The sequence below is a fragment of the Macaca mulatta genome, chromosome 5 (genome assembly GCF_049350105.2).
Source record: "Macaca mulatta isolate MMU2019108-1 chromosome 5, T2T-MMU8v2.0, whole genome shotgun sequence".
NCBI lineage: Eukaryota > Metazoa > Chordata > Mammalia > Primates > Cercopithecidae > Macaca > Macaca mulatta.
In genome coordinates this window covers 173,633,251-173,652,839 of record NC_133410.1, presented here as the reverse complement: position 1 = coordinate 173,652,839, position 19,589 = coordinate 173,633,251, and the positions used below count along the sequence as shown (strand labels likewise).

General features: G+C 44.5%; 1 protein-coding gene across 2 annotated transcripts in view; it reads left to right on the top strand.

The window, feature by feature from the left end:
* TMEM192 (transmembrane protein 192) overlaps positions 1-19,589 on the top strand; it is a 35,109-nt gene extending 15,520 nt beyond the window's left edge. For both annotated transcript variants that reach the window (XM_015139449.3, XM_015139448.3), the window contains exons 4-6: positions 9,878-10,012; positions 12,798-12,900; positions 18,263-19,589. In XM_015139449.3, the coding sequence (XP_014994935.3) occupies positions 9,878-10,012; positions 12,798-12,900; positions 18,263-18,401 (377 nt within the window). In that variant the 3' untranslated portion in view covers positions 18,402-19,589. The remainder of the gene's footprint in view (positions 1-9,877; positions 10,013-12,797; positions 12,901-18,262) is intronic.

The following is a 19,589-nucleotide window of genomic DNA, read 5'->3' as shown; positions in this document are numbered from 1 at the left end:
AGGGGAATTGCTTGAATCCCAGAGGTGGAGGTTGCAGTGAGCTGAGATCGCACCATTGCACTCCAGCCTGGGTAACAAGAGCGAAACTCCATCTAAAAAAATTAAGGCAGGGCATGGTGGTTCATGCGGGTAATGCCAGCACTTCAGCACTTTGGGAGACTGAGGCGGGAGGATCACTTGAGGTCAGGAGTTTGAGACCAGCCTGGTCGCCGGGCGTGGTGGCTCAAGCCTGTAATCTCAGCACTTTGGGAGGCCGAGACGGGCGGATCACGAGGTCAGGAGTTCGAGACCATCCTGGCTAACACGGTGAAACCCCGTCTCTACTAAAAAATACAAAAAACTAGCCGGGCGAGGTGGCGGGCGCCTGTAGTCCCGGCTACTCGGGAGGCTGAGGCAGGATAATGGTGTAAAAACCCGGGAGGCAGAGCTTGCAGTGAGCTGAGATCTGGCCACTGCACTCCAGCCTGGGCGACACAGCGAGACTCCGTCTCAAAAAAAAAAAAAAAAAAAAAAGAGACCAGCCTGGTCAACATGGTGAAACCCCATCTCTACTAAAAACACAAAAATTAGCTGGGTGTGGTGGGAGGCGCCTGTAATCCCAGCTACTTGGGAGGCTGAGAATCACTTGAACCCAGGAAGTGGAGGTTTGCCTTAAGCTGAGATCATGCCACTCCAGCCTGGGTGACAGAATGAGACTCCATCTCTAAATAAACAAATAAATAAATAAATCTCCATCTCTAAATAAATAAATAAAATAAAACAAAATAAAAATAAATAAATTAGTCATGTGTAGTGGCCTGTGCCTGTAGTCCTAGCTACTTGGGAGGCTGAGGTGGGAGGATCCACTTGAGCCTAGGAGTTTGAGGCTGCAGTGAGCTATGAGTATGCACCACACTCCAGCCTAGGTGAAAGAGTGATACCCTTCTCTATAAAAAAAGAAAAAAAAAATTGAATCAAATTAAAGATTTTTCTCCAAAAAAACAAAAAAAGGCTCTACAGAATTTATTTTTCTTCTGTTCTGTTAGTGCATTTTCTTAAAGGGTAAACTGCAAGTTTATCTACTCAGTGAAATTCTCAGTGGAAGCTGGAGGGCTATGCTATAACAGGGCTAAGCAGTTTATAGAGATGGGTGATCTTGACTGCTCTTAAAGTGGGAGCATGTATCGCTCCCTGCCGCTTGTGAGAATGAGCTTGATAATGTTCAGCTGTTGATGTGCAGCACTCTCTTTTGGCCAGAAGATGTCAGGGTAACACAAAGACTAAAAAAAAAGAAAAAAGCTTATTTTTAAACTACAAAAGATCTTATATGATCTGTGACCAAAATAATATTCAGTTTCTCAAGTGATGGTCTGGAAATAGTATTTTTGAAGCTCACAAAGATATTGTTTGATCTTTACCTTTCCAACATCTGCCTTTCAAATTCTTGTTAAATGTGTGAGCAGTGATCATAATCTGTTTCTGAACACTTGGACCTTTAGAATCACAGGTGATGTCACATTTATGTGGCTCATGTGAAACCCAGAAAATCAAAAGGAATGGAGCAGGTACTTATCTTATTTCTATTTTTTAAAATATTTTTTCATATTTGCAAAGAAAAAAAAAAACAAGATAAATCTATGGAGATGTAGGACTTACAGATAACAGTACTGATAATATTAACTTCAGCCTGATATATTTTGTTATTTTCCAGAGAAGAAAAAACATTATTTACTTTTGGGTAGAGATGGGAGAAAGGGCTTTGCTTTCCTACCAAGTGAAAATATTTACCCGATTTATCTGTTCTCCTTCCTTAGATCCATATATATATATATATATATATATATATTTTTTTTTTTTTTTTTTTTTGAGACGGGGAGTCTTGCTCTGTTGTCCAGGCTGGAGTGCAGTGGTGTGAACTCAGCTCACTGCAACCTCTGCCTCCCAGGTTCAACTGATTCTCCTGCCTCAGCCTCCCCAGGCTGGACTACAGTCATGCACCACCATGCACAGCAAATTTTTGTATTTTTAGTAGAGACGAGGTTTCACCGTGTTGGCCAGGCTGGTCTCGAACTCCTGACCTCAGGTGATCCACTCACCTCAGCCTCCCATAGTGCTGGCATTACAGACATGAGCCACTGCGCCCCGCCTAATAATATTTGAGTTCAAAATGTATTTGGGCCACAAAATGTATTTGGTGGCTCACACCTGTAATACCAGCACTTTGGGAGGTCGAGGCAGGCGGATCACCTGATGTCAGGAGTCCGAGACAGGCCTGGCTAACATGGTGAAACCCCGTCTGTACTAAAAATACAAAAAAAAAAAAAAATTAGCTGGGCATGACTGGGAGTGGTGGTGGGTGCCTATAATCCCAGCTACTCAGGAGGCTGAGGCAGGAGAATTGCTTGAACCTGGGAGGTGGAGGTTGCAGTGAGTGAAGATGGCGCCATTGCATTCCAGCCTGAGGGACAGAGTGAGACTCCATCTTAAAATAAAATAAAATAAAATAAAATAATCAATTATTATTAGTTACGGAGCCAAGTTGCATATTTGGGGCTTTTTTCACATTGAAATGAAAACTTGGTCCTTCACTGAAAATAGTAATTTTCAACCCATCATATGGGTCCAGTCGAACAGTCTCTCTGGGGCCTCAAAGTGTGAAGCCAGAGGCTGAGGACATGCAAAAGTGCAGTTCAAGGGAACTGCTCAATTCTGGAGGGAATTCTCGGCAGGAATTGTAGGACCTGAGGGCATAGTGATTGTGTCCTTCCTGCTTACCTTTAGTTCTCAGAGGCCCACATTCTTTGGGAGGGCCCGAGACTGTCTTAGTTGACTTGTAGAAATGCCTGCTGGAGTCCTCACTGATATCTGGGTCTGGTGCCCTGGGGTGAGTCAGAGCGGCTAGGTCTCTCCTATATGTAGCATAGCATCTGACTTCAAGTCCCCTGTGAGTTTTGTTTGGAGGAGGGGCTGCATAGCATGTACCTGGAATTGAAAATTAGAATTCTTGTTTTAATAATAATAATGATACATGGCATTTACTACATGTCTACTTAGGCATTGTTAGTTCATTGCTTCCTACCAGAACCCTGTGTGATAAGCATTATTTCCCCCGTTTTACAGTGGAGGAGTCCAGGTCTGGGTGAGATCGTGGGTTTCGTTTCTAGGAGGCAGCAGATCCTACACTGGAGCCCAGGCGTGGTAGCTCTCAGTTTCTGGTCATTACAGGACTGCCCAGCCCACAGGAACTTATTTCTTCCAAATATTCTTTTTTTTTTTTTTTGAGATAGAGTCTCTCTCTGTCACCCAGGCTGGAGTGCAGTGGCACGATCTCGGCTCACTGCAAGCTCCGTTTCCCTCATGCCATTCTCCTGCCTCAGCCTCCCGAGTAGCTGGGACTACAGGCGCCCGCCACCTTGCCCGGCTAATTTTTCTATTTTTGGTAGAGACAGGGTTTCACCATGTTAGCCAGGATGGTCTTGATCTCCTGACCTTGTGATCCACCCGCCTTGGCCTTCCAAAGTGCTGGGATTACAGGCGTGAACCACCGTGTCCAGCCCCAAATATTCTTAATGAATAGCAAGCATTAACCTTAGAATCTTTTTTTTTTTTTTTTTTTTTTTGAGACTGAGTTTCACTCTTGTTGCCCAGGCTGGAGTGCAGTGGTGCCATCTTGGCTCACTGCAACCTCCACCTCCTGGGTTCAAGCAATTCTTCTGCCTCAGCTTCCTGAGTGGCTGGGATTACAGGTATGCACTACCACGCCCAGCTAATTTCGTATTTTTAGTAGAGACGGGGTTTCACCGTGTTGGTCAGGCTGGTCTTGAACTCCCAACCTCAAGTGATCCACCTGCCTTGACCTCCCAAAGTGTTGGGATTACAGGCATGAGCCACTGCACCTGCCTAGAATCTTTGTTTTTTTGTTTTTTTTTTTTTGAGACAGAGTCTCGCTCTGTCGCTCAGACTGGAGTGCAATGGCAGGATCTCAGCTCACCGCAACCGCCACCTCCCGGGTTCAAGTGATTCTTCTGCCTCAGCCTCCCAAGTAGCTGGGATTACAGGCATGCACCACCACACCCAGCTAATTTTGTATTTTTTTTTTTTTTTTTTTTGAGACGGAGTCCTGCTGTGTCACCCAGGCTGGAGTGCAGTGGCCGGATCTCAGCTCACTGCAAGCTCCGCCTCCCGGGTTTACGCCGTTCTCCTGCCTCAGCCTCCCAAGTAGCTGGGACTACAGGCGCCCGCCACCTCGCCCGGCTAGTTTTTTTGTATTTTTTAGTAGAGACGGGGTTTCGCCGTGTTAGCCGGGATCGTCTCTCGATCTCCTGGCCTTGTGATCCGCCCGTCTCGGCCTCCCAAAGTGCTGGGATTACAGGCTTGAGCCACCGCGCCCGGCCCCTAATTTTGTATTTTTAGTAGAGATGGGGTTTCTCCATGTTGGTCAGGCTGGTCTCAAACTTTTGACCTCAGGAGCCACCGCCAGCCTAGAATCTTTTTAAAATGGTGAGTGACGTAAAAGAAAAAACACTTAGACTGTGTCTATGGTTATAAAACCATTTAAAAAACACTAAACTAGGCTGGGCTTGGTAGCTCACTCCTGTAATCCCAGCACTTTGGGAGGCCAAGGCAGGCGGGTCACTTGAGGCCAGGGATTCCAGACCAGCCTGGCCAACATGATGAAAACCTGTCTCTGTTAAAAATACAAAAATTAGGCCAGGTGCCATGGCTAACGCCTATAATCCCAGCACTTTAGGAGGCCGAGGTGGGCGGATCACCTGAGGTCAGGAGTTCGAGACCAGTCTGGCCAACATGGTGAAACTCCATCTCTACTAAAAATACAAAAAATTAGCCAGGTATGGTGGCGGGCATCTGTAATCTCAGCTACTCAGGAGGCTGAAACAGAAGAATCGCTTGAACCAGGGAGGCGGAGGTTACAGTAAGCTGAGATTGCACCATTGCACTCCCTCCTGGGCAACAAGAGCAAAACTGCAAATCAAAAAAAAAACAAAACAAATACAAAAATTAGCTGGGCATGGTGGCGTGGCAGGCGCCTGTAATTCCAGCTACTAGGGAGGCCAAGAATCACTTGAACTGGGGAGGCAGAGGTTACAGTGAGCTGAGATCTCACCAGCCTGGGCAACAGAGTAAGACTCTGTCTCAAAAAAAAAAAAGACACCAGCTATTAGACTATTACTGTATAACTGGAGAGTGTGTTTGGTTAGCACAAAACTGGTAAGGAGGCTGATGTGGTAACCCAGAGGTGAAGTGGCTTTGGTCTGAACTAAGATATTATATGGGGTGGTCTTCTTCAAGGAGGGTACTTGTGTAATGTCCACAGCACATACCATTATAAGGAATGTTTTATTTCAGTATTGCTTTCCCACCAGACTGTGAACTTACTGGTACATAGGATTTGCCCTGTACTTTTAAAATCCTTTGAAAACTCTTTTCATTTCTCTGCAGAAGTTTTTTTTTTTCCTAGCGTATATTTCTTTCCTAAATGTTGTAAAACTGTATCGGCCGGGTGGGGTGGCTAACACCTGTAATCCCAGCACTTTGGGAGTCCGAAGCAGGCGAATCACAAGGTCAGGAGTTCAAGACCAGCCTGACCAACATGGTGAAACCCCGTCTCTACGAAAAACACAAAAATTAGCCGGGTGTGGTGGCACATGCCTGTAATCCCAGCTACTCCGGAGGCTGAGGCAGGAGAATCACATGAACCTGGGAGGCGGAGGTTGCAGTGAGCCGAGATTATGCCACTGCACTCCAGCCTTGGTGACAGAGCAAGACTCCCTCTCAAAAAAAAAGAAAAGAAAAGAAAAGAAAAAAACAAAAAACCTGTATTTATCTTGTTCACAAAACTGATTTACAAAGAATCTGTCAATATGCTAATATACTGTGACAGGTCATTGCTTGAGTGGGCCTGCTAGAAGGTAACTTTGTGTCGTTACTTTTCTTTTTTAAATTCAGTGATATTTTGTCAAAACTCTTTTTGTTTTGTTTTTTGTTTTGTTTGTTTGTTTTAGAGACAAGGTCTCGCTCTGTTGCCCAGGCTGGAGTGTACTTGTGCTGTCATAGCTCACTGTAGTCTCAAACTCCTAGGCTTGTGTAGTTAGTTTGAATTGGGGGTTCTTTCAGCAAGGCTCTTTGGCTCACAATCATTTCTTTTGTGTCAAGCAATAGAAGATAAATTAAGCATTTTCCCTCTCAGGATCAGACTCACATAAATGTGTTAAATACGTTTTAGAAAATTCTAAGATAAGATGCTACAGAGTCTGCCCCTGAACTTCTCTTTGACATTTGTCAGAATAAAAGTGCAAATTGAGGTTAAAATGGTCCTGGTCCTCCTAAGTAAGTAATAGATATGCTGAGTGTGTGGTGGGGGGTGGAAACAGGTAATATTTATTGAACATTTACAGGCCAGGCACTGTTCTAAGAATTTTTCACATATTAACTCACTCCCCAGAATAGCACTGTGGGCCAGGCACTTTGGGAGGCCGAGGCTCGCAGATCACTTGCAGTCAGGAGTTCAAGACCAGCCTGGTGGCCGGGCGCGGTGGCTCATGCCTGTAATCCCAGCACTTTGGGAGGCTGAGGCGGGCGGATCATGAGGTCAGGAGATCGAGACCATAGTGAAACCCCGTCTCTACTAAAAATACAAAAAATTAGCCTGGCGCGGTGGCCGGCGCCTGTAGTCCCAGCTGCTCGGGAGGCTGAGGCAGGAGAATGGCGTGAACCCGGGAGGCGGAGCTTGCAGTGAGCGGAGATCGCGCCACTGCACTCCAGCCTGGGCGACAGAGAGAGACTCCGTCTCAGAAAAAAAAAGACCAGCCTGGCTAACGTGGTGAAACCCGATTTCTACTAAAAATACAAAAATTAGCCGGACATGATGGTGCACACCTGTAATCCCAGCTGCTCAGGACGCTGAGGCAAGAAAATCGCTTGAACCCAGGAGGCAGAGGTTGCAATGAGCTGAGATTGTGCCTTTGCACTCCAGCCTGGGCAGCAGAGCAAGACTCCAACTCAAAAAAAAAAAAAAAAAAAAAAAAAAAAGACCAGCATTCTGAGGAAGGTACTGTTATCCCCATTTTTTAGATGGGGACTGGAAGAGCAGAGATACTAGGTAACTTGTCCTGGGTTTTCATCCAGGTAGTTTGGATCATGGGCACACTCTTAATCATCCTTTAGTTCTGCTGTTGCTGTACGAGGTGACCAGAATGGGCTCCTAGGATTCCCACCATGTGGGTCCTGAAGAACTGGTCTAAGGCAAACATTTTTTTTTTCTTTTTTGTGTCTTAAATGCAAACTTCTAAAAATGGCATTACTTTTTACTTGCATTGGGTACCCAAAGGAAGTAATTGTTAATAATTCTGTAAAGCAAAAAATCATTCCTAAGTTTTTAAGAAAGTTCAAGTTTTTATATATTTGTATTATGGGCCATTATTGACTCTTAGATGTATAGATTTTTTTTCCATTTTCCCCCAAATTTAGCAGTATTTTGTTTTTATCCTTTAACTTCCTTTGCTGCTAAGAATAAATAGTTTTGTGTGCAGGTATGCCCTTGTGGGTGTCAGTGCTGAGCTCTAACATGTTGTCTGAAAAAACTGCTTTTCTACGTTCCTACACAGAACACTTCTTACTAAACTAGATGTGTAGAGTTTCCTCTACAACGGTTTAATTCAGTTCTCCAGCAGACACCAACTGGGTGTTCTTCAACTTAATCCAATTATAGCACCATCTATCCGCAGATAGTCTTAGATCCCACAAATTAAAGGGCTCAATCCCACAAGGCTCTCCCCATTTCAGATGTCTGTTGAAAGACCATGCTTCCCATACTTCTGACGTACCAGTTATAAACTGGGGTTTCTATGACCTCCTTTTTTTTTTTTTTTTTTTTTGAGACAAAGTCTCTCTCTTTCTCCCAGGCTGGAGTGCAGTGGTGCGATCTCAGCTCACTGCAACCTCTGCCTTCTGGGATCAAGTGATTCTCCTGTGTCAGCCTCCCAAGTAGCTGGGATTACAGATGTGCACCACCACACCAGCTAATTTTTGTATTTTTAGTGGAGACAGCGTTTCGCCATGTTGGCCATACTGCTCTCGAACTCCTGACCTCAAGTGATCCACCTGCCTCGGCCTCCCAAAGTGTTGGGATTACGGGTGTGAGCCACCATACCTGGCCCCTCTCTTCTTGAGTTCTGTAATTTGCTAGAATGGTTCACAAAACTCAGGGAAACACTTATGTTTTGTGGTTTGTTATAAAGGAGATAGATGAACAGCCAGATGAAGAGGTACATTGCGTGAGGTCTAGCAGGGTCCCAAGTACAGGAACTTCTGTCCACATGGAGTTGGGGTACACCACCCTCCCAGCAACCTGGAAGTTCATCAGAACTCATTGTTCAATAGATTTTTTTTTTTGAAATGGAGTCTCGCTCTGTCACCAGGCTGGAGTGCAGTGGTGTGATCTTGGCTCACTGCAACCTCCGCCTCCTGGGTTCAAGTGATTCTCCTGCCTCAAACTCTCAAGTAGCTGGGACTAGGCATGTCCCACCACCATACCTTTTTTGTTTTTGTTTTTTTTGTGTGTTTTTTTTTTTTGAGATGGGGTTTCGCTCTTGTTGCCTAGGCTGAGTGCAGTGCCACGATCTTGGCTCACTGCAACTTCCGCCTCCTGGGTTCAAGTGATTCTCCTGCCTCAGCCTCCCAAGTAGCTAGGATTACAGGCATGTGCCACCATGCCCAGCCAATTTTATATTTTTAGTAGAGACGGGGTTTCTCCATGTTGGTCAGGCTGGTCTCAAACTCCCAACCTCAAGTGATCCGCCCACCTTGGCCTCCCAAAGTGTTAGGATTACAGACCTGAGCCACTGCGCCCGGCCTAAAAGACACTTCTATCAGGAAATTCCAAGGGTTTTAGGAACTCTATACAAAAACCAAATATACCTGTTGGGATTCAGAACACCATACTCCAAAGTGCAGGGCTCTGGCATGCTGAGTACTTCAAACTAACGGAGATTGGAAGGGGCTCAGAAGCAAAGCCTCTCTGCCTTCCTGCCCTCCTGTTTCTTGTCCTTCTTTCTCCCCTGGCCAGTCATAGAAACCAGAACGCTGCTTCCCAAAGGCAGGCCGTAGAAACTAGATTCCTCTCTCCCAAAGCAGGCCATCAAATCTAGACAAGGTCACTTTCTCCCTTTACCCTTTTCCCTTGAAGACCCTTATTTCAGAGGGGTCCTGCCCTATATGGCAGGAGGGTTGGGGGTGAGGAGTCTACACAGACGCCAAGAAGAATCTGAATAGACAGGCCTTACTGGGTTACGCCCTTCAGTCTATTCCTATTAGATTATACTTTGTCCAATCACATTTCTACATGGCTGTCCATTCTTCATCAAACCTAAGCATAAGAATAGTTTCCTCTGGGTCTTTCATTTCTTTTCTTTTTTTTTAGTTTTGTTTGTTTGTTTGTTTGCGATAGGGTCTTGCTCTGTTGCCCAGGCTGGAGTGCATTGGCACGACCTCAGCTCACTGCAGCCTCAACCTCCCAGGCTCAAGCAATCCTCCCACCTTAGCCTCCCAGGTAGCTGGAACTACAGATGTGTGCCACCATGCCTGGCTAATTTTTTATATTGTTTTGTAGATGTGGGGTCTTGCTATGTTGCCTAAGCTGATCTTGACCACCTGGGCTCAAGCAGTCCTCTTGCCTTGGCTTCACAAAATGCTGAAATTACAGGTGTGAGCCACTGCACCTGGCCTGGGTCTTCATTTCTGAAGGCTCTGATCACGCAGGAAATTAACAAGTGTTTTAGGAGCTCTGTATAAGGAACCAGACAAAGGCCAACTATCTATTGGACAAAGACCATATATGTCTTTCTCATCACACGCTGTGTTTTATGTTTCTCCTCCTCAGGCAACACAGTGCTTCTCCTCATACTGTGCATGCAGCACTCCTTCCCAGAGCCGGGCAGATTGTATCTTGACCTCATTCTGGCCCTCTTGGCCCTGGAACTCATCTGTTCCCTGATATGTCTCCTCATTTACACAGGTGAGAATTACAATGAGCCTGTTCTTATAGGAACCTCGAACTGCTTCCTTTCCTCCCAGTGTAAAGTATAGCCCATTATCTTAGCGACAAGGAAGTTCTCTGTGTATCTGAGTGGTGACCACATGCAGACTTTTTAAATTTCAAACCAACAGGAAGGTACAGCCACCACTTGTGAGACCCCGTTCTTTTAAGATTGTGTCATTAATAAATTTTTGTCAACGCAAGTGTACCTTTTTCATTAAAACAAGACGTACTTTTTGGGCTGGGAAAGGTGCTTCAAGCCTGTAATCCCAGCACTTTGGGAGACTGAGGCAGGAGGATCACTTGAGCTCTGGAGTTCAAGACCAGCCTGGGCAACATGATGAAATCCATCTCTACAAAAAATACAAAAAATTAGCCAGGTGTGGTGGTGCACAACTGTGGTCCCAACCCCTCAGGAGGCTAAAGTGGGAGGATCACTAGAGCCTGGGAGGCAGAGGTTGCAATGAGCCGAGATCACATGCCCGCACTCCAGCCTGGGTGACAGACTAAGACCCTGTCTCCTAAGACAACAACAACAAAAACATCCGCAAACTTTTGCTTCTCTGAAGGCAGCTGAAATGTTAGCTTGACATTTAAAATTAAAAATTAAGAAATAGGCCAGGGACAGTGGCTCATGTCTGTAATCCTAGCACTTTAGGAGGCTAGCACTTTAATAGAGGTGGGGTTTCGTCATGTTAGCCAGGATGGTCTCTAACTCCTGACCTCAGGTGATCTGCCCACCTTGGCCTCCCAAAGTGCTGGGATTACAGGCATGACCCACCGCACCTGGTCCCAAATTTTATATATTCATCTGCTTAGTGAAGTTTTCATCCACATGTCCCACAGGTACCAACAAGATCAGAATTGAACAGAACATAATTTTCTTCAAAATTTCCCTCCATCCTAACCCTCCTCTTCTAGCTCAGTTAACAATACCAGCCCATCCTAGAAACGTAGGAGTCATCTACCTTCTTCCTTCTACCTCACTCCCCAAGAACTGGATAGGATTGGGGATCGTCAGTCATCAGTCTTACTGACAGACAGGACCTGTCTTTCAGCTCTGTCTCTTTTCTTTGGTCCCTGCCACTCACTGCCTTGGTTAGGTAGGTACTCATCATCTCTTGCATGGCTGTATCCAATAGACACATAACAGGTCTCTTTCCCTCTGTCCACTGATTCATATTTCTTATTCCTGCCAGTGTGATCTTGTTCATACTTAACTCTGATTGTTAACAGCTTCCCTGCCCAGAGTTTTCTAACAGTTGAAGGAAAAAAAATCTGAAGTTTTCCTGTGGCATAAAAAGCATTTTCTTTTCTTTTTTTTTTTTTTTTTTTTTTTTTGAGACAGAGTTTCGCTCTCGTCGCCCAGGCTGGAGTGCAATGGCGCGATCTCAGCTCACTGCAACCTCCGCCTCCTGGGTTTAAGAGATTCTCCTGCCTCAGCCTCCTGAGTGGCTAGGATTATAGGTGCCTACCACCATGCCCAGCTAATTTTTGTATTTTTAATAAAGACGGCATCTCACCATGTTTGCCGGGCTGGTCTCAAACTCCGGAGGTCAGATCATCTACCTGCCTCGGCCTCCCAAAGTGGTGGGATTACAGACATGAGCCATCATGCTGGGCCTGAAAGGTTCTCCTTGAATGGCCTCTACATAGCCTGCTCTTCAGGGATGATGGTGAGATCCTTTCAATGACTGCCAGTTGCTCTGAGGATAAAATCTAAATGCCTTAGGCCGGGCCTGATGACTCACGCCTGTAGTCCCAGCACTTTGGGAGGCCGAGGCGGTCGGATCACTTGAGCCCAGGAATTTGAGACCAGCATGGCCAACATGGTGAAACACCATCTCTACTGAAAATACAAAAAAATTAGCTGGGTGTGGTGGCGCACACCTGTAATCCCAGTTGGGAGGCTGAGGTGGGAGAATTGCTTGAACCTAGGAGGCAGAGACGGAGGTTGCAGTGAGCCAAGGTTGGGTGACAGAGCAAGACTCTGTCTCAAAAAAAAAAAAAAAAAAAAAGTAAATGCCTTGCATGACACACCAGCCACTCCTGATGCATTCTCTGCCCACCTTCCCGACCTCACCCCTTGTCCATACACCCTCGCACCCATACATATGTGTAGCTTCTCAAGACCATAGCATTTGTTCCGACTCCTCCTGCACCTGAAGCACCCTTCTTTATTCTCCTAGTCTGTGTGATTAATTCCTGTGTTTCTCTCAAGGATGGGCTCAAGCTCTATCCTCTTTCCCCTCTCTAATATCTCCTGTTGAGTTAGGCACTGCTTTCCAGGCCAAAAAGCAGCTTGACAACTCCTTGTGCAAGCCTCTTGCACAAGCTTCTGTTGAAGGTACTTTCCATACTGTCTTAGAATGTCGGCTTATTATCTCTGTTTTCCCCTGGACCAGAGGAAGTCATGATTTCTGAATTAGATGGCTGACTGGTTGCTCAACTTCTCTGGGCTTCACTGGGGGGTAATAAGTGCATCCACTTCATGCAGGTGGTTATGAGAACTGAATGAGGGCATCCATGTAAAACATTTAAACTGTGCCTCATGTGTTCTAAGTGCACAATAAATGTCAGCTATTATTGCTATTTTCAAGACTAATGCAATCCCTGTATTTGCAGAGCTTAGAACAGGCCTGGCACATAGTAGACTTTGAAATATTCGAGGACGTTAATAAGAACAGTAAATTAGCATAATTTGAAAAAATGAAACTAGACTTGTTTTTCAGAATTCGATATAATAATGACTTTATTATTTTAGTGAAAATCCAGAGATTTAATAAAGCTAAACCAGAGCCTGATATACTTGAGGAAGAAAAAATCTATGCTTACCCCAGCAATATTACCTCGGAGACTGGATTCAGGTAAGATGTAGGTAAGAAATAAAATAATTGAGTTTTTCCCCCTAGAAAGCTAGAAACCATTCTGATGCTTGGAATTTGTGATCGTGTATATGTACTTTTACATTTGTTTGATTTGTTTATTTCCTTTCAGCTGTATGAAATCAAGTCTAAATCAGGATATGTAAATGTATTAAACAGGCCATATATTTGATGCAAAAGTAAGATTAACCACTTAGCCAACCTACTTGACCTCTAAAGAGCTTTTGGCATCATTAACTGGTTACTCCCTCTTTGAAGCCCCCTTTTTTTTTTTTTTTTTTTTTTTGAGACAGAGTCTCGCTCTGTAGCCCAGGCTGGAGTGCAGTGGTGCAATCTCGGCTCACTGCAAGCTGCGCCTCCCGGGTTCACACCATTCTCCTGCCTCAGCCTCGCGAGTAGCTGGGACTACAGGTGCCCGCCGCCACGCCCAGCTAATTTTGTTTGTATTTTTAGTAGAGACGGGATTTCACCGTGTTAGCCAGGATGGTCTCGATCTCCTGACCTCGTGATCCGCCTGCCTTGGCCTCCCAAAGTGCTGGGAATACAGGTGTGAGCCACCGCGCCCGACCAAAGCACCTTTTTTTATAGGTGTCCTTGTTTTTTTCGTTTTTTTTTTTTTTTTTTTGAGATGGAGTTTTGCTCTTGTTGCCCAGGCTGGTGTGCAATGGCATGATCTTGGCTCACTGCAACCTCCACCTCCCAGTTTCAAGCGATTCTCCTGCCTCAGCCTCCCCAGTAGATGGGATTACAGGCATGTGGCACCTGTATATTAGCCTGGCTAATTTTGTATTTTTAGTAGAGATGGGGTTTCTCCATGTTAGTCAGGCTGGTCTCGAACTCCTGACCTCAGGTGATCCGCCAGCCTCGGCTTCCCAAAGTGCTGGGATTACAGGCATGAGCCACCTTGCCCGGCCTGTTTCTTTCTTTTTAAGGGATGGAGTCTCTCTGTGTTGCCCAGGCTGGCCTCAAACTCCTGGGCTCAAGCAGTCCTCCCACTTTAGCCTCCCAAACAGCCAGCCCGGTCTGCCCTCCCTTGTTTCTATACAGTCTCTCCCTAAGTGACTTCCATGGTAATTAAAATATCATTCACATCTGTTGGAGATCTTGGGGCTAAAGTAGATGTAAAAAACTATACAGGCCCGTGTGGTGGCTCACGCCTGTGATCTCAGCACTTTGGGAGGTCAAGATGGGTGGACCACTGAAGCCCTGGAGTTCAAGACCAGCCTGGGCAACATGCCAAAACCCTGTCTCTGCAAAAGTACAAAAAATTAGCCAAGTGTGGTGGCAGGCACCTGTGGTCCCAGCTACTCAAGAGGCTGAGGTGAGAGGATTGATTGAGGCCAGGAGACGGAGGCTGCAGAGAGCCACTGCACTCCATCCTGGGCGACAGAGTGAGACCCTGACTCAAAAAACAAAACTATATGAACAAAAAACGAGGTGATTATTAATTCTAGGTAAATCAGAAGGCTGATTTACATGGCTTAACTCTAGCTAATATTTAGCCAACTGTTACATATTTATTTAACTGTGGCTAATATCTACATAGTGATATTACAGATTCTGAATATTGATTTAACCCAAAATTGGAATATTGCTTACTGGATTAAGAGGCTACAAGAAAGAAGACATTAAATTTATATGTATATGGATTTGGGGAAAGTAAGAGAGCTAAATTCTAATTTCTTATATAGAAAGTCTGCAGATAAATAGCAAACATGGAAAAATCAAGAAATTGTATAATCTCATTATTTGGAAATACAGAGAAATATAGAAGAAACAGTTACAAAGAGTTGAAGTGGCTGCCTTTGGACCTGAAACTCAGAGGTGGTGGATCATGAGGAGTGAGGGAGGGAATTGTTGTTTTTCATTGTGAACCTTTTTTTTTTTTTAAACTCTGTATGAGTATTAAGTGGATATAAACAACAACAGAAAAATAGATCCCATAAATATGCTGCTGACTCCTAAACATGTATCTCCAACTGTGTATTTCCCCTGTGGTCCAGATTTGTGTATCTGACTTTCTCATTAGCCATCAGCATCTCCAGTTGGATGTCTGCAAACTTAATGTGTCCAACACAGAGCCCTCTCCCAACTCAAATTCAACCTTCTCCCCACCCCATCTTGGGAAGTAGCATGGCTCTTCAACAGGTTGCTGAGGCCGGAAAGCTGGCATCATCCTTGACTTCCTTCACCCCACCTCCACCCAGATAACCCATCAGCAAGTCCTGTTGGGTCTGTCTCTAAAATAATAATCTGGCCGGGTGCAGTGGCTCACACCTGTAATCTCAGCTACTTGGGAGGCTGAAACAGAAGAATCACTTGAACCCCGGAGGTGGAGATTGAGGTGAGCCAAGATGGCACCACTGCACTCCAGCCTGGGTGACAGAGTGAGACTCTGTCTCTAAATAAATAAACTGAGTGAGACTCTGTCTCTAAATAAATAAATAAATAAACTGAGTGAGACTCTGTCTCTAAATAAATAAATAAAATAAAAATAAAAATAAAATAATAATCCAACCACTGCTCTCTACCTCCACTGCCACTAACATCTCTTACCTGGATATGCAAGAGTCTCCTTACTGGTCACCCTACTCCCATCTTCCCCTGCAGTCCCTCCGATGGCCTCTACTTTGCCCAATCCAGAGTGAATTGACTCTTGGTCCTTGTGTTTGCCTCTCAATGGCAGTGGGCACAGTTAACCACTGCCTGTTCCTTGAAATGCTTCCCTGGGCTCTCCTGGTTTCCTTGCCGGCCCTTCCTTTTTCAGTCTCTTTATCCTGCTCCCCTTCGCCTTCCAGACTCCTAAAGATTGGTGTGCCCAAAGCTCAGACTTCAGACCTCTTTTCTTCTTTATCTGCGTCACGTCTGTGGTTCTTTCTTTCTTTCTTTTTTTTTTCTTTTTTTTCTTTTTTTTTTTTTTGAGAGGAGTCACACTCTGTTGCCCAGGCTGGAGTGCAATGGCACGATCCTGGCTCACTGCAACCTCTGCCTCCCAGGTTCAAGCGATTCTCTAGCCTCAGCCTCCCGAGTAGCTGGGACTACAGGTGCCCGCCACCACGCCCGGCTAGTTTTTTGTATTTTTTGTATTTTTTTTAGTAGAGACGGGGTTTCACCATGTTAGCCAGGATGATCTCGATCTCCTGACCTCGTGATCCACCCGTCTCGGCCTCCCAAAGTGCTGGGATTACAGGCTTGAGCCACCACGCCCGGCCAGAAAATACAACCTTTTTTGTCACTTTTCACCTACCATGATCTGCCGTCTTATTTTGTTGACTCTTTTTCTTCATTGTATCCTAAATAGAGGAATAACTTTAGTATCAATTCTTGATTATCTCTTTGTTAACTTTTGGGCTTATTAAATTCAGAGACTGGTCTTCCTGACCTTGACCCTTTTCATATTTCATCTTGTTCTCCCTGAGCACTGAAGAGTTTACCTAATATTGCCCTCTTATGACTTAATGGAAAACTTTAAAATGTATTCCCTTCACCTCATGGGGTTAACTTGGGGTCAATAAAATTCAGTTTATGCCGGACGTGGTGGCTCATGCCTGTAATCCCAGCACTTTGGGAGGCTGAGGCGGGTTGATCACCTGAGGTCAGTTCAGACCAGCCTGGTCAGCATGGTGAAACCCCATCTCTGCTAAGTATACAAAAATTAGCTGGGCGTGGTGGTGGGCGCTGGTAATCCCAGCTACCCAGGAGGCTGAGGCAGGAGAATCGCTTAAACCCAGGAGGCGGAGGTTGCAGTGAACGGAGATCATGCCACTGCACTCCAGCCTGAATGACAGAGCTAGACTGTGTCTCAAAAAATAATAATAATAGTAACGTGGTTACATAGCCCATTCCTGTAACCACATTATTTATAAGCATAACTATTTCTTTTTTTTTTTTTTTTTTTTTTTGAGACGGAGTCTCGCTCTGTCGCCCAGGCTGGAGTGCAGTGGCGCGATCTCGGCTCACTGCAAGCTCCGCCTCCTGGGTTTACGCCATTCTCCTGCCTCAGCCTCCTGAGTAGCTGGGACTACAGGCGCCCGCCACCGCGCCCGGCTAATTTTTTGTATTTTTAGTAGAGACGGGGTTTCACCGTGGTCTCGATCTCCTGACCTTGTGATCCGCCCGCCTCGGCCTCCCAAAGTGCTGGGATTACAGGCGTGAGCCACCGCGCCCGGCCAACTATTTCTAAGAATAAATCTTTTGTTCACATGGGACCATTCCCATGTGATATTTTTCATACTGAATTTCTCACCATCCCTTGAAATATTTCCCTTTTAGCACATACAGGATATCTGAGTAAAACACATCCAATAACATTTTATTTCTTGAATAGGCAATTTTTAGTCAACATTAAAATTTATCTGGCATATTATTGTCATTATCATTATCATCATCACTATTCCTAGTACTAATATCTTAAATTAGTGGAAGGAAATTAAAAACACTCGCCAGGCACGGTGGCTCACGCCTGTAATCGCAGCACTTTGGGAGGCCGAGGTGGGCGGATCACGAGGTCAGGAGATCGAGACCATCCTGGCTTACACGGTGAAACCCCATCTCTACTAAAAATACAAAAAATTGGCTGGGCATGGTGGCAGGCACCTGTAGTCCCAGCTACTTGGGAGGCTGAGGCAGGAGAATGGCGTGAACCTGGGAGGCGGAGCTTACAGTGAGCCGAAATCGCGCCACTGCACTCCAGCCTGGGAGACAGCGAGACTCTGTCTCAAAAGAAAAAAAAAAAAGAAATTAAAAACACTTTATAACTATTACTTCTGAGCAGTGAGACCAAAGTGGGTTGGGGCAGTAGTGTAGGAAGGAGTTAGATTTTTTGTTTGTTTGTTTTATATACTTAAATAGTATTTTTATTTGTGTCAAGTGCAAAAAGATACATGTTTGTGGTATGGGAGAAAAAAGGAGAAATGCAAAAAGAAATAAATGCCATACATTTACAAAATTGTTTCTCATGATCAGAGTTGTCTATTTTAATCGTCATTTGATTATTGAATGAATTTTGCCTTTACTTATCTTTAAATGCCATTTAAGTTGATCACTTATACTCAATTATCTTACTCTAACAAATTAGGATCTTTCTTAAATAAAGCAGTGATGACCTTTTTTAAAACGTAGAGTTGTGAAAGTTTATAACATTTTAAATTTATTTCAAGAGTAGAAGTTACTAAAATGATTTAGGAAAATATTCTTACTTGGCAATATTGCCCTGGCTTCTGACATCTAAGAAAAGGTAACAAATACAATATGCTTTACTAAAAACTCATAGGTACTCGTTTGCAAAGACACTAATGAGTATTGGGGAATATGTGTAACCCGTTTATATCTTGATTATTTGCAGGACTATTTCAGGCCTAGAAGAAATTGTTGAAAAGCAAGGAGACACCATTGAATACCTGAAGCGACACAATGCGCTGCTGAGTAAGCGGTTGTTGGCTCTCACTTCCTCAGACCTGGACGGCCAGCCAAGTAGAACGTGAGAGGCTCGTGGTCATGACAGCAATTGCAGAGGAACCCAGAGTCCTTCAAACTGCCTGACCACCTGACAGGCTGCCACAGGGAACTGCAGTTTACAGTGTTTGCTGGAAACCTGAATTTGGTTCTGACTTCTGTGGCTGTTGAAAATATAGGACTTGTAGGTCACTTGAAAAGTACCTGTAGAAGCCCGGGTAACTTGAGGGGAATGTCTGTTTTGTACTTTTGGAAATTATTTAACTGTTTGGTTTATCCTAGAATCAGAGGCTAAACAACTCCATAGTCAACACTTTTCCACCTGACATTAGAACCCTGTAATGATTTCATTATGGATAGGGGAAGTCTAACAAGACAATCGATTTTAAAGAGGGTTTTAATCAAATAAGTTCTTCCCACTTTTAAGCTGATGAAAGAAGTCATTATTTCTTGTGAATGTTTTTTCCTGGAGAGCCTTATCATGTATTTTATATGCTTATGTGGTGGTGGATGACATCATGGGCCATGTAGCTTTTATAGAGAATTTTCTCACCATAGGACTGAGGTCTCACCAGATGATCTACTATGCAAACTTCTACAGTTTTCTATTCTTAAGAAATAAGGGCCAGGCGCGGCAGATCACGAGGTCAGGAGATCGAGACCATCCTGGCTAACACAGTGAAACCCCATCTCTACTGAAAATGCAAAAAAAATTAGCCGGGCATGGTGGTAGGTGCCTGTAGTCCCAGCTACTCGGGAGGCTGAGGCAGGAGAACGGTGTGGACCCAGGAGGCAGAACTTGCAGTGAGCCAAGATCGTGCCACTGCACTCCAGCCTGGGTGACACAGCGAGACTCCGTCTCAAAAAAATAAAAATAAAAATAAGATATGATGATTACTTGGACCAGTGTTAGACAAAACTGTGTTACCTATTATATTGGCAGCACCTTCCATTAGCAATAGCTGAAAAATTCAGAGAAGAATTTAGAACTTTCACTTTATTTCTGCCATTCTTCAAGAAGCTGCTGTATATTTCAGTCTGGTTATACCTTCAATTGATCAATAACTTCAATTATAGGAAAGGCATCTTCTGTAATTTTGAATTACTATAAAAAAGATACCTTTTAAAGCCTTAGATTATACTTTAAAAATGTAATGGATAAAATGCGTATTAAGTTATATGCAGATATTAAACATATCTGATTCTCAAGATAAAAA